Source organism: Pistacia vera, unplaced genomic scaffold, assembly GCF_008641045.1.
Source record: "Pistacia vera cultivar Batoury unplaced genomic scaffold, PisVer_v2 Contig218, whole genome shotgun sequence".
NCBI classification, from domain to species: Eukaryota; Viridiplantae; Streptophyta; class Magnoliopsida; order Sapindales; family Anacardiaceae; genus Pistacia; species Pistacia vera.
The window spans coordinates 1,044,329-1,070,010 of record NW_022196022.1 but is presented as its reverse complement, the minus strand read 5'-3'; the positions used below and the strand labels follow the sequence as shown (position 1 = coordinate 1,070,010).

Sequence of the window (25,682 nt, the reverse complement as noted above, 5' to 3'; positions counted from 1 at the left end):
AGATTGCGACCAATGCGATAGCAACTAAAAAGAAAAATTGAAGTCAAAAGTCTGAGAAAAGACAGCTGATCTCAATAAGCCGCGTCAAAATCCAACTCTATAAGGTGAAATATCCAAATCGATGAAGTTAAATTGAAAAAAAAAATTCAAGAAAAACAGTTGAAAAAATCGACCTTAAGTCGGCGACCAAAACTCGAAACGGACAATTGATCCAGCATTGGAGTTATTTGTCGCATAAGATTTCCTCGCACATATCTGAAAAGTCTTCAAGAAACGAGCTACGCATAACTTGGAGCAAATTCAAATCTTCTATTACAAATCCAATTTGGACACACGAAATGACTCTGCAGAAGTATAAAATTTTTTGCTTGATGAGGATATACACTTAAATATCTTCTTTTCATTAAAAAAGTTTTATACATTCTAATAAAAAAAAAAAGGGTAAAAGAAAAAATGTATGATCTTTCAGGCAACTGGAGAGCAGAGCCATCATCCTCGACCGGTCTAGGGAGCTTGTCGTCAATTGAGAGGACGGATCCTTGACGAAAGGAAGGGTAGCGGCTCTTTAAGATTGGAATCCTCGCCCAAGGGAAGGTCGTAACTCTCGGGGGAAGTGTAGACAGGGAAGCCGGATCCTTGATTTCTTGTTTGGGCCAATCTCCTATTCGCCTTCCTCAACCTCTTCCTAGCCTCGCCCTCCGATTCTTATAATTTAAGATATAATTGGGAAAAAGATAAATAAAATATTACCTCTTTAAAATTAATATTTAGTTAAACAAAGGATATATTTCTTATTTTGGGATTTCTCCTACTTCGTATAACAGTCAATAGTTGTTAACTCCCAAAAAAAAGTTACCAGAAATCTCTCCTGGAAAAAGGAAATAATCTTTTTTGTTTTGATTTATCAAATCGGGGTGGTTTCATAAATATAGAGATTTGAATGAGAATCGGTTGCTGTTGATCAATACTTGGGGCACATCCGACGGTTGAATTCCAATCAACTTTGACCGAATACATTCGATCTTCCAAACTAATAGGAATTTTGATACGAAAAAATCTCTACTCAAGTATCATGCACTTTTATATATCTATATATACGCCGTATTTCCGCAAAAGAGATAATATATATATATCTTTGAAAATCTCACTCAGTTAGTGTGATACTTTCAGTTTGAGTTTGAAGTCGACAATGGAAGATACTGAGAAACCAGTGTCAGCCTCAGAGAATGTGAAAGATCTAAACGATTGGCTTCCCGTCACCAAGTCTAGGAATGCAAAATGGTGGTATTCTGCTTTCCACAATGTCACGGCCATGGTTGGTGCCGGTAGCTTTGGATAGTGCTTCCCCAAGAAATGATGGTGCAAGTGGCTATTAATATAGTGTACATGATTACCGGCGGAAAATGTTTGAAGAAGTTTCATGATACCGTTTGCCCTGGCTGCAAAGATATCAAACTCCGTCCAGTTCGTTCTGTCTCACTTCCTCAGCTTCAATTATGTTATGCCTAACAAATTAAGGCTAGCGCAAGCTTACGTCAATCAGAGTTTAGGAAGGTTTTGTACCGCCCAAGCACTACCACGTCATCCAAGGACGAAAGAGTAAGACTGTCATCAACTTGCAGATAAAGATTTGGTTTATGAGTGGCTGGGAGTCGCTCACCTGTCCAAACCCTGCGCGATTTAAGGATATCTCTTATACAATCAGCCGTAGGTAGGAACTATACGACACCTGCCCGTTTACTTATTATAAATAAAGGGCTCTCCTCTCATTTTCGGGATTCTGATAACAAAAACACTCACTCTTCCTCTCTGAATTTTAACTCTCTAATCACTATACACGACCTGATTGTAATATCTCATTTATAAAAAGGCAATAAACGTAAGATTTGCTTTGAGCATCCGAACCACTTGATCAATTGTAATCTCTCATTTATAAAAAGACAATGAACGTAAGATTCGTTTTGAGCATCCAAACCACTTTAAAAATTATCTCCCATTTATTCATTTCATTTCTCATTCACGTATAATTTCTAAGTCAGTTTAAAACTTTGCACATGCGAATAAATGGTGTTAAAAAATCAAGCATCAACAAATTCCGTCGTAGGTGTCTCTGTAGCCGCTGCTGTCATGTCTTTGAGGTAATTTTTTCTTCTTTTTGGGTAGTACAATCTTAATGCAATTGTTTAATCATCTTACCAAGGCGGTCAATATCGCATCATCATTTGAAATTAATGTTGTTGAATCGCAGTAGGCTTTCTGAACTGCACCTAATATAACAAATTTCTAATAGTGATAGAATTGAGCAAGTGCTGAAAGTGTCGATGTTTTTCGCGGTTACTCAGCCATTTCTTGGATAGCTTGTATCCATAAAGGGGTTCAACCAGATGTGGATTATGGTTCGAGGTTTGCAACCACAAGTGGGAAGGTGTTTGGCTTCTTTAGTGCTATAGGCGATGTGTCATTCGCCTTTGCCCGGCAAAATGTTTTATTGCCGATCCAAGCTTCAATTCCTTCTACACCTGAGAAACCATCTAATAAACCAATGTGGAAGGGCGCCCTTATTACGTATATAGTTGTTTCCTTATGCTACTTTCCCGTTGCTATGTTCGGCTACTGGGCATTCGGAAACAAAGTTGAGGACAACGTCCTTTTATCCCTAGAAAAACCTCATTGGTTAATCGTTGCTGCTAACATGTTCGTTGTTATTCATGTTGTCATCAGAAGGTATCAGGTTTAATTAATCTTAGCTGAAATAATATTATTTTAACATGGTCTCTCTTTTGCCTTTAATTAATCACATACATCCATTTCTTGTAGGTTTTCGCAATTCCATTCTTTTTACGTAATGGAATCATTTCTAGTGCAGAAGATACATTTCCAGCCCACTAAACGTCTTCGCTTCATAACAAGAAATATATATGTTGGTAAGAGTCGTTGAATTTAATTAACAGTATTCATTGAATGTAATTAACAATAATAATAATGTTGTTTAATGTTGTTTGCAGCACTTACAATGTTCCTTGGAATGACATTCCCTTTCTTTGGGCCGCTTTCTCGGCTTTCGCTCCAACACCATATTTTGTAGGGGGAACTACATAACATTTTAGTATTCATTAATAAAACCTGCCTACGAGTACCAGATATTTAATATTATCCAATCTGATAATTGTATTTCAGCTGCCATGCTTCATTTGGTTAATCGTCCACAAACCAAAAAGTTTAAGCTTAATCTGGTTTACAAATTGGGTATGTTCAATGTTGATCGTCTTGTCATTTTGATTGTTATATTTTTGGTTAAGCAAGATAATTATCTAATTATTGTGTGTGATTTTTCCACTAAGCTTGGTGAGTTACGAGGCATTAGCTCGACCCATAATCAGTTCGACTCTACCGATTGTTCGACCCAACATAAGCTCATCGACATATAGCTCGACTCAGCATAAGCTAGTCGCGAACAATCCGAATGATCATTCAATCGATTCCCAAATAACTTCATATCCCAGATATTACAGGAATGATAAGATTAACAGACATCTCTGCGCAATCACATCGCCTAATCGCGATAATATCAGAGTTGCATTTCAAATCAATTGTAATCCCTTTATTTTCGCTATTTCCTTTGTACAAACATTATATATAAACCCCCTCAAATGATGAAAAAGGGGTTAAATTTTTTTCATAGAACTATTATTGTAAGCTCTCACAGCAAATACAAGAACAGTGGACATAGACTCAAGAGCTTATCTCGCTGAACCACTTTAAAAATCTCATTGTCACTTACTCTATTGCATTTATTATTCATCCATCGTTGATTATCCGTAATCACGCCCACATCCGTTCCGATTCCACCAAGGTCAATTGAATCTCTCTAGTTGGTGCGAATTTTCGTATCAATATTTTGGCGCTAGAAGGAGGGCCTCTACCAAAATTTCAAAAATTCTGGCGAACAGCCACAGCAACCTACTCAATCCAGGCTCATAATGGTGCGTACCAGATCGAAGACCACCACCGAAAACCACGAAAATGTGGAAACCACCCATCAGGAGGTGTAACAGGACGTCGTTGGACGTCGACCACCTGTGCCGCCAACTCAACATGTCATGAATAACCAAGGGGCAGGAATGTCAAACCCGGAAAACCGCCTGATAATGGAGATGACCAGAACAATTGTTGCATAGGCGGTGCAACAAAACGTGGCTTAGCTAAGAAATCAACAACCAACTGCCCAAAACCTCGACTAGCCACGCTTCGCTAATGCCACGCTTAGCCAATGCCTCCCCAACAGATACGAATTTAGCAGGTGGCCAGTTCGGTTCATCGGCGCCGAGAGGCGACCAATACCTCTAACATCACAAACTACACTCCGCTTACGAGCGTGAGTCCCACAGGCAAACTAACCTTGGGAGGCGGCTAGGGAAGCAACCACTGGGTGAAAGCGAAGGCAACGACCACCCCCGAGACGCTCGGCGGTATCCCCAACATCAGCGTGTCGGTATTAACCCACGCCCAAGACAAGCTCAATCCTCAAAAGCTCACATGACGAGCCATGCACGCCAATTTGGCAATGACCAATGTTTCGGTTATAACCAACGTCACGAGCAATGCACCGATGAGCATGATAGCACCTATCAGCCTAGCCATCATGACTTAACCAAAATACTCGATGATCTAAGCGCCCGCCAGAACGGCGCGGTGGAAGAAATAGTGAGTTCCCCTTTTATGGAAGAGGTTTAACAAGCCTTACTTCCACAGGGATTTAGGGCGCTAGAAAGTAAGTTCGATGGGGGAAGAGACCCCAGAGACCACCTTCACAATTTCAATGACCTGATGAAGCTACACTAGGTTTGTGACCTAGCGAAATGCCGCTGCTCGCAGTCACGTTGGTAGGAGATGCCAAGAGGTGGTATAAGAGACTCGAGGCGAACTTCATCAATTCCTGAGAATAATTCTATTCGGTGTACTTGCAGTAGTTTCAAGCGAGGAGACAATTCGCAATGACGCTCAGCTACTTGAGTAAAATTTATTAGGAGAGAGACGAAACACTGACCTCGTATTTAATAAGGTTTTAGAACAAGCAAGTAAAGGTTGTGAATGCGCCCAAAGAATCCATCAGAACTTTGCTGATTGCAGACATCAGGCCAAACACGGAGCTATGAAAAGAGCTTTAGAATGAAGATCACGTGAGTCTGGCCAAGTTTTACCAAATGGCTGCAAAACACCAGTGAGTCCAAAGCTCGCAGGCAGCATTGGCCAGAAGTTCGACGCGGGGAGGCCCGAATAGGCAACAAGATCGCCCATCAGATAGGGACTGCAACAAGAACAGATAACCACGGGGACAGGCAGCCCTTCCTATGGTATGCATAATATATCCCCCTCACGTGAGACATAGCTCGCATCTATGAAGTCTCCCGTGAGGCAAAAAGATTGCCCGCTTTAGAAAGGATGAGGGGGGCCCTAGGCAGAACTGGGACATTAGGCATAACACCAATGAGTGTTGGGCTTTAAAAGATGTCATCGAAGACCTGATACGAATGGGCCACCTAAAGGAATTCGTCAAAGAGGCACCAGCTCGCAAAAGTGCTAGCGAGCAAAACAATCCGGTCCAGAACCAGGTCTAGCAAGCCTCAACAAATGCCAGCAATAAGGTCCTGGTAGGTATGATCTACAAGGGGCCCGACATAGCGAACAGCTCAAGGCATGCTCGCGAACAGTATGCTCGTGAGGCCAGAACATATTCGGTCCCCTGGATAATGAGTTGTGAACAGAAGCTGCCCAAGTAACCTAGGCAAGAGAGCGAGGTAATATGATTCATAGTTGAGGAATGCGAAGAATCCCCTTGCCATAATCATGATGCGATCATAATCGTAGCCAGAATCGGTAATGCTAGAGTGCTAAGAGTGATGGTCGATAATGGGAGTGCGACGAACATCATTTTCTTGTGAGCTTTCCGAGGAATAAGGTTCACGGAGAGAGATTTGAAGGTGTGCCCTTCGCCACTCTATGGATTTACCGAGGATAACCTGGTTCTCAAAGGGATGATTGACCTACCTGCGACTCTAGGGGCAGAGGCCAAGATCAGGATGATGATGGCCGAATTCTTAGTGGTAGACTGCCCAACCACATACAATGTCATCCTCAAAAGACCGATCTTGGATGACTTGAGCACAGTCACATCAATGTGCTGCTAAGCAATTAGGTTTCTGACTCTTGGGGGAGTCACGACGATTAGGAGCTACAGAAAAGAATCTCGAGATTTTACAACTGAGTCATACACACAACACAAAAATGGCTGCTCTCGAGAACAATGGTTATCACAGAATCTGAGCCAAACCCTAGGCCTCTCGAGGACACCGTTGATCCTTACATTCATAGAGAGGAGCCTACAGCAGGGCCAATGGAAGAGTTGCGAGAAATATGTGTTAGTGAGGAATATCTAACTCGCGTACTAAAAGTCGGCAACAGCCTGAGCAAAGACATGGCCGAATATCTGGCAAGGTTTTTGAAGACAAATCTTGACGTTTTTGCATGGGTGCATACAGATATGGTGGGGATCAGCCCCAAGGTAATGTATCATAGACTGAACATCGACCCGAAAGCTTGACCGATAAGACAGAAAAGAAAGTTTATGGATGTAAAGCACTCAAGGATAAAGTTGAAAAACTCTTGAACATCAACTTCATCAGGGAAGTGAAGTACCCGGATTGGCTCGCCAACCGACTCCTGGTTAAGAAGTCGAATGGCAAGTGACGGACTTGCGTTTACTTCATAGATCTGAATAAAGCCTGTCCAAAAGATATATTTCTGCTACCACGGATCGACCAACTTGTAGATGTGACAGCTAGAAACACACTACTGAGCTTCATGAATGCATATTCGGGATATAACCAAATCCTGATGTACTAGCCTGATGAAGAGCATACCTCCTTTATTACTGACCATGGGATTTATTGTTACAAGGTTATGCCATTTGGCCTCAAATGCTGGGACGACCTACCAGCGCTTGGTGAACAAGATGTTCGCCAATCAAATCGGTAAGACCATGGAGTTATATATCGACAACATACTCGTCAAGTCAAAGGTCGCCGAAAGCCATATTAAGCATCTAGGGGAAATGTTTGACATCCTCAAAAGGTATCGAATGAAGCTCAATCCCTTAAAATGTGCTTTTGGAGTGAGCTCATAATTTTTTTTGGGCTTCCTCGTAAACCAACAGGGTGTAGAAGCTAACTCGGAAAAGATTCAAGCTCTACTCGATATGAAAAAGCCCAACTAACATAAGGCAGATATAGAGCTTGATGGGGCATGTGGCCGCACTCAATGGGATTGTTTCCCGAGCCACAGATAGATGCTTACCATTCTTTGAGACCTTGAAGGGGAAGAAGGGTTTCAAGTGGATAGAGGAGTGTGAAAGAGCCTTCTAGGAGCTAAAGAAACATCTGGGACAACCTTCTTTGTTGTCAAAACCCGTCCAGGCAAGCCATTGCTATTGCACTTGTTGGTATCAAAGTCTGTTATCAGCGCGGCATTGGTACGCGAAGAATGAGGAGTGCAATGGTCGGTATACTATGTGAGCAAAAGGTTGCTCGATGCAGAGACAAGATACCCTGAAATGGAGAAGCTTGCCTTCACCCTTGCCATTGCCACCAGGAAGTTGCGACCTTATTTCTAGGCATACTCCATTTACGTGCTGACTAACTTTCCCCTAAAGAAGATAATACAAAAACCCGAGACATCGGGTAGATTGATCAAGTGGACAATGGAAATGAGTCAGCACGATATCAAGTACATCTCGAGAACAACAATTAAAGGTCAAGCTTTGGTAGATTTTATATCAGAATTCTCCTATCAGCCAGAAAGTGAACCAAGCCTGCCAGGGACATATACCTCGGGAAAAGTCAAGCAATATAAACCAAAACTCGATGACCTATGGTAATGGACTTTGTATGTGGATGACTCCTTGAACGAGAAGAGGGCAGGAGCAGGGCTTTTGCTCGAAAATCCAGAGGGAAACCCGATCAGAGTTGTAGTAAGATTCAGGTTCGCTACCTCCAACAACGAGGCTGAGTAAGAGGCATTGCTTGCAGGGATCTGCCTTGCCAAGGAAATAGGGGCAGAGTCCATTCAGATTTACAGCTCATAGTCCACTAAATTACCGAGGAATACCAGGCGAAGGAAGATAGGATGACGTCTTACTTCCAATTGGTGGAAACCGAGCTCAAGCAGTTCAGATTCTTCACAAATCTCGAGATCCCAAGGGAGAAAAACTCGGTAGCGAATGCTTTAGCCCGTTTAGCCTTTGCAATGAACCAAGAGAAAGCTGATTCCATTCCAGTTTAGTTCCTCTTAAGGCCAAGCATTTGCGCCCCACAAGGACCAGTTTTAGCAACGAGTTGGAGATATAGTTAGATGAACGCAATCACTACCTACCTAAGGTATGGTACATTGCCAGAGGAGAAGACTGAAGTTAGAACACTCCGCGCAAAGGCAGCTCAGTACACGCTCATCAATGATAAATTGTATAAACACGGGTTCAATGTACCGCTGCTGCGATATATAGACCATGAGGACGTGGATTATGTTTTGAGGGAGATTCATGAGGAAATTTGTGGAAATCATACAGGAGGTAGATCTTTAGCATACAAAGTGCTTCGTCAGGGGTATTATTGACTAACAATTTTTGGCAATGTAGTGGATTATGTACGCAGATGTGATAGATGCCATAGGTTTATAGATACTCCACGAGCTCCACCACAAGAATTGACTACTCTGACAAGTCCCTGGCCATTTGCGATCTGAGGCATCAACCTGATTGACCCCTTGCCTCAAGGAAAATGGGGTGTTAAGTTTGCAGTGGTTGTCGTTGACTACTTCACCAAGTGGGCAGAGGTTGAGCCCTTAGCTACCATCACGTCAAACAAGTTGAAGGATTTGTTTACAAAAACATTATTTGTCAGTTTGGAATCCCCTACACTATAATAATCGACAACAGAAAATAGGTCGACAGTGAAGACTTCAGATCTTTTTGCGAACGCTCGAATCAAGAAGAACTCCGCCGCCATTTATCGGCCTTAGGCCAATGGTCAAGTAGAGGCTGTAAACAAGGTCATCAAGCACACCATTAAAAAGAAGCTCGATGCTCTAAAGGGAAGATGAGCCGAAGAATTGCCCGAAGCCAGGAGTTCGACAGGTGAAACCCCATTCTCTCTATCATACATGTGTGAAACACTGGCCCTGGTTGAAGTGGGAATCAGTTCTTTCTGAAGGGAAGTTTTTAATGAGGAAGTAAATGAAGATCTTCTCCGCTTAATCAAAAAAACATCGGGCCAAGTCTCAGTTAAGGCCGTCTCATATCAGCAGCGAGCCAAACGATTCTTCAACACCAAAGTAAAAAACTGAGACTTTGAATTGGGCGACCTAGTTCTCAGGAAGGTTGTCTAGGGTGTCCAAAACCCGAACTTGGGGGCACTTGGGCCCAAATGGGAATGTCTTTTCAAGATCTCCGAAAAACTCGCACTAGGATCTTTCCACCTGGAACGCCTCAACGGTGAAGCGATATTGCGAGCTTGGAACGCCGAGCATTTGCAAAGGTATTACCAATAAGCAGCTCGGGTTCCGCCTATGTCTTTCTTTTTATCATTCGTTGTAAGGTCGTTTACGGCCAAAATGTTTTATCAATAAAAGAGGCATTGTTCACAATTTCCTTTTGTCTATCATTGATATTTTTAACTTGTTTAGCATTTATTCATCGCTTCAAAGATTGCGACCAATGCGATAGCAATCTAAAAAGAAAAAATTGAAGTCAAAAGTCTGAGAAAAGACAGCTGATCTCAATAAGCCGCGTCAAAATCCAACTCTATAAGGGTGAAATATCCCAAATCGATGAAGTTAAACTTGAAAAAAAAAATTCAAGAAAAACACGTTGAAGAAAATCGACCTTAAGTCGGCGACCAAAACTCGAAACGGACAATTGATCCAGCATTGGAGTTATTTGTCGCATAAGATTTCCTCGCACATATCTGAAAAAGCTCTTCAAGAAACGAGCTACGCATAACTTGGAGCAAATTCAAATCTTCTATTACAAATCCAATTTGGACGACAGAAATGACTCTGCAGAAGTATAAAATTTTTTGCTTGATGAGGATATACACTTAAATATCTTCTTTTCATTAAAAAAGTTTTATTACATTCTAATAAAAAAAAAAAGGGTAAAAGAAAAAATGTATGATCTTTCAGGCAACTGGAGGAGCAGAGCCATCATCCTCGACCGGTCTAGGGAGCTTGTCGTCAATTGGAAGAGACGGATCCTTGACGAAAGGAAGGGTAGCGGCCTCTTTAAGATTGGAATCCTCGCCCAAGGGAAGGTCGGTAACTCTCGGGGGAAGTGTAGACAGGGAAGCCGGATCCTTGATTTCTTGTTTTGGGCCAATCTCCTATTCGCCTTCCTCAACCTCTTCCTAGCCCTCGCCATCATCCTCGGAGTCATCTGAGTACACGTAGGTCATTCCTTGAGCCTCGGTCTTCATCTTGTCGACCTCTTTTTGATAAGCTCACAGCAAGGAGAGAGTTCTGCTCAATGTAACTACAAAACAAAGCAACTCAGTTATCTAGAACACAAAGCTCGAAAGTGATCCTCGCACGCACGGGAAGTCGAAGTCTTACTTGCTTCCGAAGCGAAAATACTGGTCTCCCGAGCTTCGTAGAAGACAAATTGGGAGTCCCAATGCGAGACCTTCTTCAGGACAACAACCAGCCCGTTGAAACGTACTTTCCTCGCCTTAGAAAGGTAGTATGTCTAGTCTTACCCTTTCTTGAGCCTATACAGATAGACGATCTCCTCGACGGATGGCTCACCCAATTCAACGATCATGTACGCTATGCATAGACCGATGATAATGACATGCAAATTCGCGAACAGCTGGAGGGGAAAGATGTTGAACCGCCTCAGAACGTTGTCAATAAAATAATGAGGGGGATTCTTTTGAGAAGAGTCCCACGAAACCATCAAATTAAGCTACTGCGCATAGACCTCCCTTATGCGCTCTAGATCCCCGATGGTAAACGAGGATTATGGTTCCCTTTACAGCTTGTGAACTGGAGACTACTTGGATTGAGTCAACTGAATCGAAGCACGATCAGAAGAGCCCACCGCGTCGGGGTCCGAGCTTTGCGTGATGATTTCCTCGGAGACCTCGAAGGTTATATCCTCAAGGACTGTCAAGTCCGCGAGTGAGTCAAACATGCGATCAATTGTGTGACTACTGGAAGAAGACATAATTATAGCTCGCTTCTAGGTACTTGCAACAAAAGCGAACATGTGCCAGAGCTCGAAAAACTTGGCAACCAATTCACACTTGCTTTCAGTCCCAAGATAGCTCACGCCACACGACGAACGCAGGTGACTTACCCAAGGTTCCGACGGCCACCATGATAAACCCTCCTTAAACCCAAGACCGTCAAAGACACACCAAAAAACCCTATTAAAGCCCTAGAACACTCAATGTGGCCACAAGAATGGCCACCCTTTGATGCGAAAATCAGAAAAACAGATAAAGAAAGGGAAAAGAAGCCTTATTAGAACAAGAGAAGTGCAAGAACTCGTTGGAAAGAGCACTGTGGCGACAATGAAACAACAACAGAGTGAACAAAAAGGTCAGAAGATTTTCATAGGTTGGGTGAGTATTCTGACGACTTTGCCAGCTTTTATAGTGGCTTGCATGGGAGATGAAAGGGCGGGGTTCAATCGTGACCATTGATCTACAGTGAATCTCCACCCTTCATTCGTCGAGCAATCTCAGCCCTTAGACATGGCCAAGCGTCATCCATCTGCGAGGGGCGACGAACCGTTAGACTACTATAATGATAACCGTCGTCGTACGTCGCCTCGACTCTATGCATGGACAGCTATAGTCGCCCACGCGTGACGAAAGTGATTGCCAAAGGCTGCCGCATTTAATGCAACATGACCACACGGAATTTACATAATTGCCCTAACTTTTCATATTCTAAGTTCGGCAGGTATCACAGGAAATAAAAATCCAAGTGTGAAGTACGTCGACCAGACATGAGGTCGACCCTTGAAGCTCAACCGAACCTGTATTTGGTGACCTGTTGGTAGTACCGAGCTTGATGTCAAATTGAGCAATAGTCTTCAAAGCCCGAAACGAGCATCGAACACTAGGGGGTAGATGTTGTGTGTGATTTTTCCACCAAGCTCGGTGAGTTATGAGGTATTAGCTCGACCCAGAATCAGTCCGACTCTACCAGTTGTCTGACCTAGCATAAGCTCATCGACATATAGCTTGACCCAGCACAAGCTAGTCGCGAACAATCTGAATGGTCATTCAATCAATTCACAGATAACTTCAGATCCCAGATATTATGGGAATGATCAGATTAACTGCCATCTCTATGCAATCACAGTGCCCAATCGCGAGAATATCGGAGTTGCATTTCAAATCAATTGTAATCCCTTTATTTTCGCATTTTCCTTTGTACAAGCATTGTATATAAACCCCCTCAAATGATGAAAAAGGGGTTAGAATTTTTTTATAGAAATATTATTGTAAGCTCTCACAGCAAATACAAAAACAGTGGACGTAAGCTCAAGAGTTTACCTCGCCGAACCACTTTAAAAATCTCATTGTCACTTATTCTATTGCATTTATTATTCATCCATCACCGATTATCCGTAATCACACCCACATCCATTTCGATTTCACCAAGGTCAATTGGATCTTTCTGGTTGGTGCGAATTTTCGTATCAACACTAATATTTTGGTTTTATTGCATATGTGCATTATTCTTGGTGTCGTTTTGATGGTTCTAGGCCCTATTGGTGGGTTGAGGCAGATAATTGTTCAAGCCAAACAATATCAATTTTACTCTTAACTAGCCATAGATATCAGTTTGTGCATATGTGTAGCTTGCTTCTGCAGAAACTTGTTTATAAATTCGGTGCTCTTCTGTAACGTCGTTTTTTTTTTTTTTTTTAATTCCCATTTTCAGAAAACTTGGCTTCATGTATTTTGAATATTAAGATCTTATTGGATTTGAAGGATATGAATGTATTTTGAATTGGAATTCCCTTTTTTTTTTTCTTTTTTTTTTTTATAAGAAAATCCACTTGAAGATAAATATTTAAATAACTTTATCCACCCTGAAAAAACGAAACGTACGCCAAATGCAAATCCTTCAAACATTCAATTTGTTCACCTTTGCTAAACCCCTAAACCCCACCCTTCCACTCCTCAATGGCCACCACCACCACCATTTCTATCACCGCAAGAACCACCACCTCTCCGTTATTAAGTTCACTCCACTAAAATGCTACAGCTCCGACGAGTTCCCTGTGGATGAGACCTTCCTCGAACAGTTCGGTCCAAAAGACAATGAAACCGAGGACGAAGCTCGACGCCGTAACTGGGTCGAGCGTGGATGGGCGCCTTGGGAAGAAATTCTCACTCCCGAAGCCGATTTCGCGCGTAAATCACTCAACGAAGGTGAAGAGGTCCCGCTCCAAACTCCCGAAGCTATTGAAGCTTTCAAGATGCTGAAACCTTCTTATAGACGGAAAAAAATTAAAGAGATGGGAATTACGGAGGATGAATGGTACAGAAAACAGTTCGAATACAAGGGCGAGATTCCGGATAAACTTGAAACGGTTTGGGCGGGTCCAGTGGTGCTCCGACATATGCCGCCTAGAGATTGGCCGCCTCGGGGATGGAAAGTGGATAGAAAGGAACTGGAGTTTATAAGAGAGGCGCATAAAATGCAAAATATTCGACTGGAAATGGAAGAGATAGAGAGAGAAGCAAGGAATGAGAAAGAAGGGGTTAGTTTTGATAGGTATAGTATGTTCTTGAAGCAGTATAAGGAGTGGGTTGCTGCTAATAAAGATATATTGGAGGAGGAGTCTTATAAGGTACTTTCACACTCTCTCATCCTCTTCATTGTGTTTACTTTTTGGGTTGTCTTAAAAGGAGTATAATCGCTGAGGTTTTAATGGATAAATGTTGATGCAATTTTTGCATATATCCACGTGAATAAATTTGAAATCGCCTTAATAAGTTCAATTATTTACAATCTTGCTTACTATAATGTGAGGGTAGATAAATTTATGAACATCATATGAGGGTAGACGTTAACATGATCATTGTCTATTTTATCTTTGCTGTTAATTTTGTGGGTGATGATTATGTTTTGTTGAAACATAAAAGTTAAAAGCAAAATGGTGTAAATTTCTAGGTATTTTATTATTTTGATAAAGCTTGGTTACATCTGAAGTGTACTAAAAATTGGCTGATCCAATATGTTAGTAAGTATACCATATTGGCATCTTCTGATAATTAGGTTATAAATTTGGGGTTGGAAGCATGTGATATTTGACATATTGGAAGGAATTAGGTATTCGTCATTCTGTTGACTTCACATAGAAAAAAATTGATATCCATGGTTACTCTGTATTTTATTCAAGTTAGATTTTCTTTTGATGATTCTAATGTGTGAATTTAATTGTTTTGAGGCAGTATGACCAGGATTATCATCCAGGACGGCGGAAAAGAGGCAAGGATTATGAAGAGGGCATGGTAGGTTGAAATGCAAGTTTTCTTGATTTAGTTTAGAATTCTGAATGATGTTTCAAGTCGTGGGATAATGATTTTACTGACCAATTTTTTTTTTTTCTACAGTATGAACTTCCATTTTACTATCCAGGACAGGTAAATTTTTTTAGCTCATTTTTGTTTTCCTTCCTTAAGTTAAGTCTGCTTCTAGTTATTGTCCTAATGAATTATAACTAATTCAATCCCAGAAATATCCATGGTGCCTGCCTGTGTTTAAATTCTCTTGTTTATTTGTTTTTTCCAACACGATAAGACATTTGTTAGGCTTGATTTTAATTATGATGCATGTATCCCTTGCATACGTGCAGCTGCTGGAATATCTTTGTACATAGAACCACATAAGATACAGATATATGTTCTTAGATCTCCTTAAATATTTCATGTGCTTGATATATCTACATATCACTGAAATGAAAAGTTGTATGATGGCTAATGTCTATGCAGATTTGTGCTGGGAAAGTGACTACTTTACACTTGTATCAAGGAGCATTTGTTGACATTGGAGGTGTATACGATGGGTAATTATCGTTACCCGTGCTTGTCTTTCTACTACTGATTAAACTTCATTAATTATAGGGACAATTATAACAATTTGTTTGGTTGTAATACTTTACTTCCTACCTGCTTTGCTAAACTTCCCAATTAGGTCTTCCTCAAGAGGCCCTGTTTGTTTTCAAATAGATTATGTGCTCACATATACCATATAACTATGTGCTTAATTGTGTGCATCTGTGCTAGACCGGATGCTTGTGTAATTTGCCAACTCCTTGCAATATTTTACAGATCCTCCAATTCTATAGGTTATTACATGTTCAAATAGTGGGGAAATAGCTGTACTGTAAGTTTTTCCTGAAAAAAAATGGATGATTTGGCTAGAACGTCCTTCTACATTCATGCATTTCTTTGTGTTTCAGATGGGTTCCTATTAAAAATAATGATTGGTATTGGATCCGTCATCACATAAAAGTTGGCATGGACGTCATTGTTGAAATTCTGGTGAGTGTTGTCACTCGGTTTTGTAATAATTTTTTTCTTCGAGAATTTGTTTTCGAGTAGTTTATTGATTTGTTGACATGCTCTTAGTAGCGCACATTATGAGCGCAAAAGAACTAAATTTTGATTATATCAATATACCTTAGTTATAAGAAGACAAAGAAATAGACTTTTCGATACACATTGGTTATCAAAATTTTGTGTTTAAGCACTCATTAAGACTGTCCATAGTTTTATCGACATGTAATTTGATCAATTTTCTTTCAGTAAGAAATTTATATTTCTGTTATCATCACTATGGATAGGTCACATTTTAGTTTAATTGAAATTGACTTCCAGAAAATATCTAAGTCAAATCACTTTTTGGAAGTGTATCCAATGTGTTTTACTAGTGGTACTGGATGCAGTTTTAGTTAATTTGTTCATCCCCTACCCTATTTTCTGCCCTGTTTGCTGAAAGCTTTAATTCTATGAATTTCATATTCTAGTCGGTTTTAGTGATTGAGTTTATTCTTTTTTTGCAGGCAAAACGGGATCCCTATCGGTTTCGATTTCCTATTGAAATGCGTTTCGTCGATCCTAACATAGATCACCTGATGTATGTAACTCTCTGTCTGTCTATTTCTGTCTGTTTGAAGTATATGGTTCTGTAATTCTTGTCAGTTATTTTTGTCTAATGACAAGTCAATGGAGGTGTTTGATATTATTGCTCACTATTTGCTTCCTCATCGGTTTTTGACATATGTATCGTACTTCCAGATTTAACAGATTTGACTATCCTCCAATCTTTCATCGTAATGAAGATACTAATCCAGATGAGTTACGGGTTTGTTACTTTCCTTCTCAAAATTCCATATGATGCCTATCCTCTTTATATACAGTCAATAAGTTTGGTCAGTAAATGGTGTTCTTTCACTTGTAGCTTGTGGGTCTTGCCCTTGATTGTATGGTTTGGTGAGAAAGTAGGAAATAAGTTTTTAGCTTCTTAAAGGAGGCAGTTATGGTTACATGCGAATGAATACCTTTAATGTTATTAGAATATTTGGTGTCTGAAGCCTTCATTTTTCTAGTACATTGTGTTTATGGGGTGCGGTACATTACATTTTTTCAAGTATATAATTTTTTTTACAACGCTTATGTCAATTATTTATCATGCTTCTCTTGGCAGCGGGATTGTGGAAGACCTCCTGTTCCAAGGAAAGACCCAGGAACTAAACCGGAAGAGGAACCATTGTTGTCAAATCACCCTTATGTTGACAAGGTACTTGAAACACATTTACTCTTTATCAAAACATAGCATTTTAGGTTTTAATGCAGTGAATCATGAACAATACTTGTTGTAAAGACATTGATGATCATATGTCAGGTATTGTTGCATATACTGGGATAGATACTGGAACATTAAAGAATATATAAGTTTTTTTTCCCTCTTGGTTGGATGCTTGCTTTTGCTATTTTAAGGATTGCTGAGTGGCATATGATGCTGTCACAACTCAGATCCATGTGAGCAGTAGTGACATCTTTTTTGTTGCACTTTTGCTGTTATGCAGTTGTGGCAGATCCATGTTGCTGAGCAATTGATTTTAGATGATATGGAGGCTAATCCTGATAAATACAAGGACAAAAAATTATCGGAATTAACTGATGATGAGGATTTCAATGAAGAAAACAGTGTTGAATACACCAAAGTTCTATATAAGAAAACTGAGCTACCAAAAACAATTCTGGTGAGTACTTGATTTCTGAATCTATTTTGAAATATATTTTGGTTCATTCACTTGCTGTTGCTATATTATTTTGGCAGAAAACAAGTGTTAAAGAGCTTGACTTGGAAGCTGCCTTTGCTGAGCGTGAGGTCAACTATCCCTCCCTGACTGTTTATAAATCATGTTCTTGATTACTTGAAAATTATGCAGGACTTTACTAAGATTCTTTCCCATGCAAATGTGGGTACTTTTTGTGAGGTCGCTTGTTTTGAAAATATTATTGCAAGCAATATCCTACAGAATTTCATTTAGTTCTTGTTTAGCCTTCTGATGGGTATTTTCTCATCATGCGGCTTTGAGATAATAGTAACTGAACCTCAAAAGTTCTCGGTTGTCGGGATAATACAAATAGATTGTAATTCCTTTTCTATGCATCTTGAGTACAGCAATTTCAGGGTTGCTGATCTTTTTGTGTGAACATCTTTTCTGAGGTGCACTTTGGATTACGTTTATTTTGATTTGTCTTGTTGTCATGCCATCCAGCTTCCTATAAAAACTTATTTTCTGTGAATACAACAGTTTCATGTTTGATGTTGATTTGATATAGTTTCATGTGATAAACAAACTTGCACTATAAGCAGCTCTGACAAGGTTGGTTTTCATTGATAGTTCAAGAAACTATAGAAGCTTTTATTATTGCGAGATTGAAATCATCCTTTGATTAAAAAAATGGTGGACAACATTTAAAACTTCTCTCTTTGATTTTCTGCACACATCTTCTAAAGTAGCTTATCTTTCTTTGATTTTCTGCACACATCTTCTAAAGTAGCTTATCTTTCTTTTTCCTTTGAATGCAGCAACATAATAGATTAAGAAGGGAAGCAACAGAAAGAGGGGAGGATTATAAAATTTCAATGCTGCGACGAAATACTGAAATGGATGAGTATGATTTCATTCATTGGCGTCGGTCATTTGAGGAAAGAGAAGCTTTAATCCGAGACATCAGCTGGTAATCCCATCTGTACATTTTTGTTGCCTTTGCCAAACCCTTATAATCTATGAACTGAGTAATGTGGTCTTCAACTGCATGAAACCTAGGATCTCCATGCATTATACTTAGGATCATTTTGCATATTGCAGAAATCATTGTAGTTCCTTGATTTCTTTCGTGGTGTTTGCTTGACTGTAATTGAAGTGAAAAAGTATAATGGTGTGCAATTTTGTCTTCTGACTGAAACTGATAGTGTTGAATTTTTCAAAGTTGCATTTTGGCTTAATTACAGTTTGATTGAAGTTTCTGCAGTCTGATGACGATGATAATAGTAATTCCTTGTGGTTGCTTGTATATCATCACATCATGGCCATCTAGGACAGGCCATGTCTCCAGTTTTTTCTCTTTAATGAAGCTGTACAATCTCTCTTTTTTCACGTACCTTCTTAATGAAGTAAAATGATCTTTCTCAGCCGTCAAGCTCTTGGTCTACCATTGGAAGAGCCAGGGAGGTATAAAGATGCCAGTTTCTTTGGGAAAGATCAATATGATCCCTCAAATCCTTTGTACCGGTATGACTACTGGGGAGAACCCAAAAACTCAGAGAAGAGTAAACAAGAGCGCATGGCTGATGCACACAACAAATCTATTGTGGGGAAAGGTATGGTTTGGTACGAAATGTCTTATGATGATGCCATAAAGCAGATGATGGAGAGAGAAGCAAAGGGAGAAAAGCTAGAAGAAATGCATGAAGATACCGACAGTGACAAAGCTGATGATGATGATGATGATGATGATGATGACTTTGATTACAGCATTCTAAGTGACTATGGTGATAATTTGTCAAACCAGCCTGTGGTTAACGGGACTCAATCTTCTAGTATATCAGACGAGGGTATGTTTGAGAGTTAATTTATAAGGTTAAAGAGTGCATGTCTAAAATCTAAGTTAAAAATTTTGTTACGTGTACAGTAATTGTTGTTTATGAGAGCTTATTTCAATAGGGAAACCCTGGCTAAATATCCTTGGCACAAGCCAATAGTTGTTGAAAAGGCTTCTGGTGATGATGCTCATATAACTGGCATTTGTGTGCATGTGGTGGATCATCTTCTTTTTGTAGTAATAATGGCAGTCTTCTAGGTATTCTGTTGATTTTATTGGAATAGAATTCTTGCTTATGAAAGAATCATGGCTGTGGTATGACAATCGTAGTTTCCAATAATTAGCCAGTAAGTGATGTTAGGACTTAGGAGTACTCTAAAAGTCCATAATTAAAATTTAAACATAACAAAATACAAAGACATCTAATCACCTGAACCTGGTCATGATGCCCATTTCCAATGCAGACTCAAAGCCAATAATTTAACTGTTTTTAACAAAATTACAGAACCCAGCCCAAACCCTACTTCTATTTAACAGTATTAACATGAATAATACTAATAGGCACCAGAAGAAATATAATTCAACTCCTAAGGAATGTCATTTCCCTTTGTCTCTACTCTCCACTATTTCACAATTACAATTAGCAAAGGAACAAAAGAAGAAAAAAAAAAGAAGCCCAACCTCAACCAAAACTCCCCTATCCTCAACTCTAATGCAATGTAATAATACAAACATAATTTTCCTTTTTACAATGAAAATTAACAATCCAAACACCCCCCATCCTCTTCCATACGACTATGTCCAATTTTTATCCCCACATCCAACTTCAAAAACCATTGTCATGCACTCCTGCTACTCCAACTTCATTCATTGTCAAAGAAACTTGAGAATATTGCAACCCACATTACTTAAGCACATTGGAAACAACAAATATATATGTGCTTTCTAGTAATTCAGGATCATATTCTGCTCTTGCTCTTCAACTAACACCAAAACTATGAAGAAGATAAAAAAAAAAATCATATCAATCTATTTCCCCTTCCTCTACATCTTTGACAGGATCTACAACACTTTCGGGTGGTTCCACTTCCTCCTCTTCATCATCATCCATCTTCATGTATAATCCTAGCTGTTCCAAGGGGTTGCTACTTCCCTGGAATTTAAGACTACCCAACACATTTTGAAATTGTTCTGGGCTTGTCTCCTCTACAAAACTTGGTACATGTTCATCTTGTGCCGTTCTAAGCATTTCCAAATCTTCCATGAATTGACTGTTTTCATTGATATCAACGGTCTTTTCCATCTGCATGCAATTACAAACTTTTCAGCTGCACTTGAGGCATGAGGCTTGCAGCAGGCCTAGGCCAAATTACATCATATATTACCTGTTGCAATGCCTGGCGTGCAGCTTCTCTCTCGAGTTCCCTCTTTCTTTTTGCTTCAGCTGCAGCTTCAGCTTCAGCTTTTCTTTGAGCCTCTTCAGCAGCCTTGGCCTCTGCTTGCAATCGGGCTTTTTCTGATAACACATTGGAGTGAAGGAACAAAAATCATCAGATATTCAGCATTAAAGAAAGATTTCAAGAATCTCTAAAAAACATATTATTCATATCTAATTTAGATTACATGCAAAGTTAAAATGCCAAACCTTCTCTTTGCCGCCTTTCTAGTTCCTCTCTCTCAATCCTTAGTTTCTCAGGGTCGCACTTTTCAACCTGAATACCAAAATTGCAGATCATCGAGGTTGAGTAAAATTCACAGAGAAGTACAAACCAGTAGATGTGTAACCTGGCTATAATCAAACCTTTTCCAGTGCTTTTTCCCGAGCTTTAAGAATTGTGTCAGCAAATCGGTTCCTCAATAAAGCTGCACGATATAGCTTTTCGGGGGAGACTTGCCTCTCAGATGGAGCACTCTCCTCTATAATGTTATATAGCATGATTGGTGAGATGAGGCCCAAAGAAATCATCACACAGTCTTCTTAATTATTATGCTTACCCTCATGATGGCCATCCACCTCAATAGCAATAGGCTTACCCTGACAATTCAGCTCAAGTGGATCCAAATTTACTGATGCTGTACAAGACATGCAAAAGCAGAACTTTAGAGAAACATTAGCGTAGAAACAAAGGTTTCAAAGAATAAATTAATAAAACATGCAACAACAGACATACAGGCCCTAGGACTCACAATTTCCAATGTCTGATACACCAACTTCACTTATCTTCTCGTCTAAATTTGCTCCAGAACCCAAGTTTCCCTAAAATAAGGACGATGTCAGATGAAACCTACTTACTCAACAACGGAGAAAAACAAGTACTCAACCTAAGGATTGCCTCCTCACAAAATGAGGAGGCATTCAATTCACGCATGGAGCCTCTAAGTGGTAAAAATGATTTGATTTCTAACATTAAGATATACCTCAATAGTATCAGCAGAAATTGAAGCTTTAGCAGCATCTGATTCACTGCCAGATGAAATACCTGAATCTGAATCTTAAAAAAATAGAAAAAGAAATAGATGTTTAATAAGGAGGATTTCATGTGTTTATGCTATGTAATAAACTACTAGAATCACCTACCAAATGAAATGAAGCAGCAGAAATATATTGATATAATTTCTAAAGCTCAGAAAATGACAAATGAAAATTGGACAATTTCTTCCCTCAAGCATAAAGGAGAAAAAACAAATATATATGAACATCCTATGGTGAGTGCTGCTGATATAGAAACTATTCTGAGCTCCATGACCCACAAGGTAACATGGGAACCTGACAGAAATGAATGGCAAATGATGTGTAGACCTATTGCAACAATAGAACCTGGACAAACCCTTTCAACAGAGCTTAAGTATATATCATTCCTAGACTTACACCAATTGTGTATCAAGTGTCAGTCACCATACTCACAAACAGATAATGTAAAAAATGCAACTCATCTAGAAGAAAACGGAAAGAGAATTTAGGACAAGTAATTCTCAGCCACGAAGCACCATAGGCTTTCACTGAGGGTAGCTGGAAAGTTAGGAAAATTTAAGACAATTATTGCACAATACAGCCACTGCCCCCAATCGGTGTGGTTCCTCTACGCCTAGGACACCAGAATACCGAACTATGAATGAAGAAAGGCACACAAGAAAAGCATATTGGCTAGGGACTTTGTGGCCAAAATTCTTAACTGGAAGGAACACCAAAGGCCTTAGCCCTTCCATCCCTTGGATAGATAGAGAGGAAAAAATAGAAAATACACATGATTTATTCATGAGCTCTTAATATTTCATATAATGCTTTAAGTTGCCGGCCATAAAAAGATCAACAAGAACTTACTCTGGATCTTAGAGGTATTAAAAAAAAAAAAAGAAAAAAACAACTAGAATTTAAATACTAAATTTCATAGAAATACAAACCACTGGATGAGGAGCCTGATTCACTACTGGAACTACTAGAACTACTGTTTTTCTGCGCAGCATCCTTTTCAATCTCTACTGCAGGTATGTTTGCAATAGGAGGATCATTTCCACCAACAATATCTACATCCTCATCAACCATGCCATTCCCTGAAAAAATATAATGTATCAGTTTTTCAATAGCAATGAAAAACCTGTAATTAGCACATATGTGCACTATTTGATGGTCAATAATCTATTAAGATATCAAAGCTGAGGACTAGAACGTTACCTTTACCTAGTTGCATTGATGAATTGCTAAACCCAGATTCATTCAGAATCTGTAGAAAAAAAATTCACAGCAAAATTCAATATACATAGCATATATTGCAAGAGGGGAAATGCCAAACTACAAAAGCAAGCAAGTATGACAGAAAGACAGATACCTTCATTTCACAAGGTTCAGCTTTTGCCTGATTTTTCTGTTTATCCAGCAAATAATCATCTAACATCTTCCGTAATTCAAATAAGGTATCATCAGGGAGAGTATCAATATCAATCTCCAGCTCATCCTCAGCAATCTGGCCTGCACCGCAACTCTGCTCTTTTAAGAAGTCAATAATGTTTTCCGGCAAATGATCAAGAGAAGCTTCCAATTCCGTGCTCAAAATACTCTTCTCCTCAGTAGTCATGACCCGTCTAACAGGCTCCTGCTTGGGCTTATCACTGGGGGGAGCTGTTTTCCTCTTTGCATGTTGCATTCCCATTGCAGTTTCAGTTTCTGCAATAATGCCTGCTCTTGAAGGCACTGATGGCGCATCGGTAGTCATCGGAAGCTTCTTCTCTATAGCTTTCCATCTCACTTCAAAATATTTACTAAGAGTCCCAGCCATGATATGAAAATCATTTCCAGGTGGGTTGTAGGTCATTGCATTTGAGAAAGTAAGGCGCACATCAGCAGCAAACACCAATGGACTCGAATACTGTCCTGAAACTAACTTGCTCTTCACTGTGCCCAAATCCATTGGATGCTTGATGACAGTAAAATAATCTGGAATGTTCAGCTTCACTACATCAACTGGAGTGTTAAAAGCCCAACCAAACTGATGTGACATCAACCGGTTAAGTAATGGCTCACACTGCTTCATCAACACCGCATTCGATGTATTCACAGGTGCAGCCAGCTTTACTGAGTCAAACCGCCTAGAAGTACTCCTTTTTATTTGGGGACCGTTACGCCCTGTAGGAGCACGTTTCTTACCCTTTGGAGCCGATGCTTCAGATGGTCTCTGAAAACTCTCTAATGAAGGCTTCTTTTGCCCATCACTAAAGCTGCGAATATCACTGGATGGTGAGAGTACAACATTGGAAGTAAGAGAAGCAACTTTATTCTGAAGTACCCGGACCTCTTCAAGCTCCATTTTCAACCTAAATTCCAAATTCCTTCTTTCACTCCGTGACATCTTCGACAAGGTCAATACCTGTAAAGGTACACCTAGCCTATCATAATCATCCACATTCAAGCTTCTTTTTGGAGCACATGAATCCTCAGAAGCCATCATCTCAGTGTCCACTCTTCCTGAGCTCCCAAACCCTCCAGATTCAGCCATGGTCTCAACAACATGTCGGTAATCCGGAACAAAACCGGAAGAATGCCCTTTAGAGTATTTTCTAGATTTCCCCATTATTTGTGAAATCGAACACTTTTTTGATTCCTTTTGCCCAGCAAACTCTATGGGAACAGTTGGTGCCATATGAATACTGCCTTCAAAGAACTGCACATATCAACTGTGACACAAAATTCAGTTCCCTTTCTCGAATATTGACACAGATTAGGAAAGATAGAAACTCACGCCACTCTCCAATTTCTGATTCCAGGTTCCACCATACCCACTTCTTCAAATTATTTAAAAACTTAACAAGTGAGGTCAAAACTATTCTTTAGCACAACAGCAGCAGTAATTCCTTTATCCACAGATATGTTTCGGGCTTTACATCGATTTACACAGTTTAAATTTTCACTACTAACATTTCCCTTTGTTTGCAATCATTTGTTTATGTTCCCGTAACCATTTCATTGATAACTATATCACTGATTGCATGATTGATGAATTATAAATTTAATTAAAACCTAATTTTGTTACTTTTCACTTTTTCATTGTATCCAAGCAATGTAGTCTCTAAACAATTCAAAAAAAGAATTCCTTGCTTTGTCGGTAAGAAACTGAGTAACTCTACGATGAATTAAAGAGAGTTAAACGAAAAGAATGATACTTACAATAATGAACCTAGACTCCTATGACAATAAACCCTAGATCGAGTCGAAGCTAAACAATAATCTGCATCGACCCGAAATAATTCGATCCAATTAGAAAGCCCTAAAATGAAAACCCTAATTGAAACCTGCTTCACAAGAACCCAATTCAAAACCTGGATCTCGCGAATAGCCGTTGATTGGAAGAAACCCTAAACTTCGCCAATCTTCGCATGGAGAAAAGAAACACAGAGAGACGAGAGAGAGGGAGAGAGTGTGATCGGTTTACGCTCATTTGATCTCTACTTAAAGGCACATATTGGTCTCGCTGCCTGCCGCTATTGAACGAATCACAACCGTACATTAGCTGCACCGCCAAAAGTCAAGATCTGACGGCTGTAGTGTTATGTGTAGATCGTGCTGATTAATTAAAACTTGATTCAATACCTTTTACATAACGTAATCCAGTTATTCATAAAATTGGATCGAGCAATGCGTACGCCTTCGAGTATAAAACAGTTATAATCGCTCATATAGTCGGAAAACGTGTCCTTTTAATAGTTTTAAGAACTTATTGTGCTTATCCTGGCGAGTATGCATAGTTTGATGTGGAGAGGTGGAGGTTTGATTCATATGCCGACACGTGTCACCATCTTTGACTTTTCACCGCCATGTGACGCGGCTAGTGAGCTACTGCACGCGTGCTCGTTTGTAACTAGGTAACTTTTTTTTTTTTTTTGTAAGGTAAAGGTTAATTATAAAATAGGGGTAATTTTTCCAACTCCTGTCATCAAATTATTATTATATTAAGCAATACAATACTAAAGGAGTAATGTTATGTATATTAACTAAAT

The 25,682-nt window shown here is 39.7% G+C and overlaps 2 protein-coding genes and 1 pseudogene across 5 annotated transcripts; 2 read left to right on the top strand and 1 right to left on the bottom strand.

The window, feature by feature from the left end:
• The first annotated feature begins 1,189 nt into the window (after positions 1 to 1,189).
• On the top strand, positions 1,190 to 12,888 carry LOC116130252 (annotated as a pseudogene).
• A 259-nt stretch (positions 12,889 to 13,147) lies between these two features.
• LOC116130255 (protein PLASTID TRANSCRIPTIONALLY ACTIVE 10) lies at positions 13,148 to 19,480 on the top strand. Its single transcript, XM_031416000.1, has 12 exons — positions 13,148 to 13,921; positions 14,526 to 14,585; positions 14,688 to 14,717; positions 15,066 to 15,139; positions 15,536 to 15,617; positions 16,139 to 16,212; positions 16,374 to 16,440; positions 16,783 to 16,875; positions 17,165 to 17,341; positions 17,419 to 17,469; positions 18,178 to 18,329; positions 18,785 to 19,480. Exons 1-12 carry the CDS (start codon positions 13,181 to 13,183, stop codon positions 19,221 to 19,223), a joined length of 2,040 nt encoding a protein of 679 aa, XP_031271860.1. The 5' UTR covers positions 13,148 to 13,180; the 3' UTR covers positions 19,224 to 19,480.
• A 287-nt stretch (positions 19,481 to 19,767) lies between these two features.
• On the bottom strand, positions 19,768 to 25,210 carry LOC116130158 (transcription factor GTE8-like). 4 transcript variants are annotated; one of them, XM_031415905.1, is made up of 11 exons: positions 24,853 to 25,208; positions 23,021 to 24,362; positions 22,867 to 22,915; positions 22,596 to 22,745; positions 21,612 to 21,685; positions 21,381 to 21,450; positions 21,189 to 21,266; positions 20,995 to 21,110; positions 20,839 to 20,905; positions 20,579 to 20,709; positions 19,768 to 20,496 (listed from the first exon to the last, which is right to left on the bottom strand). In XM_031415905.1, exons 2-11 carry the CDS (start codon positions 24,326 to 24,328, stop codon positions 20,218 to 20,220), a joined length of 2,322 nt encoding a protein of 773 aa, XP_031271765.1. In that variant the 5' UTR covers positions 24,329 to 24,362; positions 24,853 to 25,208; the 3' UTR covers positions 19,768 to 20,217. The 4 variants fall into 4 exon arrangements, with proteins under 4 accessions (XP_031271765.1, XP_031271764.1, XP_031271767.1 ...); XM_031415904.1 differs by having other exon boundaries at positions 23,021 to 25,208; XM_031415907.1 differs by lacking the exon at positions 24,853 to 25,208 and having other exon boundaries at positions 22,873 to 22,915; positions 23,021 to 24,094.
• Positions 25,211 to 25,682: the final 472 nt, after the last annotated feature.

What these genes read in the sequence shown, in the direction of transcription:
- LOC116130158 (XM_031415904.1), bottom strand. Translation starts at nt 24,328, where the DNA reads ATGGCACCAACTGTTCCCATAGAGTTTGCTGGGCAAAAGGAATCAAAA. An exon ending in ATCAGGCTCCTCATCCAGTG is followed by an intron (nt 21,686 to 22,595) that starts GTTTGTATTTCT and finishes TATTTTTTTAAG; the next exon opens with ATTCAGATTCAGGTATTTCA. An exon ending in AGAAAGGCGGCAAAGAGAAG is followed by an intron (nt 20,710 to 20,838) that starts GTTTGGCATTTT and finishes ATGTGTTATCAG; the next exon opens with AAAAAGCCCGATTGCAAGCA.
- LOC116130255 (XM_031416000.1), top strand. Translation starts at nt 13,181, where the DNA reads ATGCAAATCCTTCAAACATTCAATTTGTTCACCTTTGCTAAACCCCTA. An exon ending in AGGATTATGAAGAGGGCATG is followed by an intron (nt 14,586 to 14,687) that starts GTAGGTTGAAAT and finishes TTTTTTCTACAG; the next exon opens with TATGAACTTCCATTTTACTA. An exon ending in CTAATCCAGATGAGTTACGG is followed by an intron (nt 16,441 to 16,782) that starts GTTTGTTACTTT and finishes TTCTCTTGGCAG; the next exon opens with CGGGATTGTGGAAGACCTCC.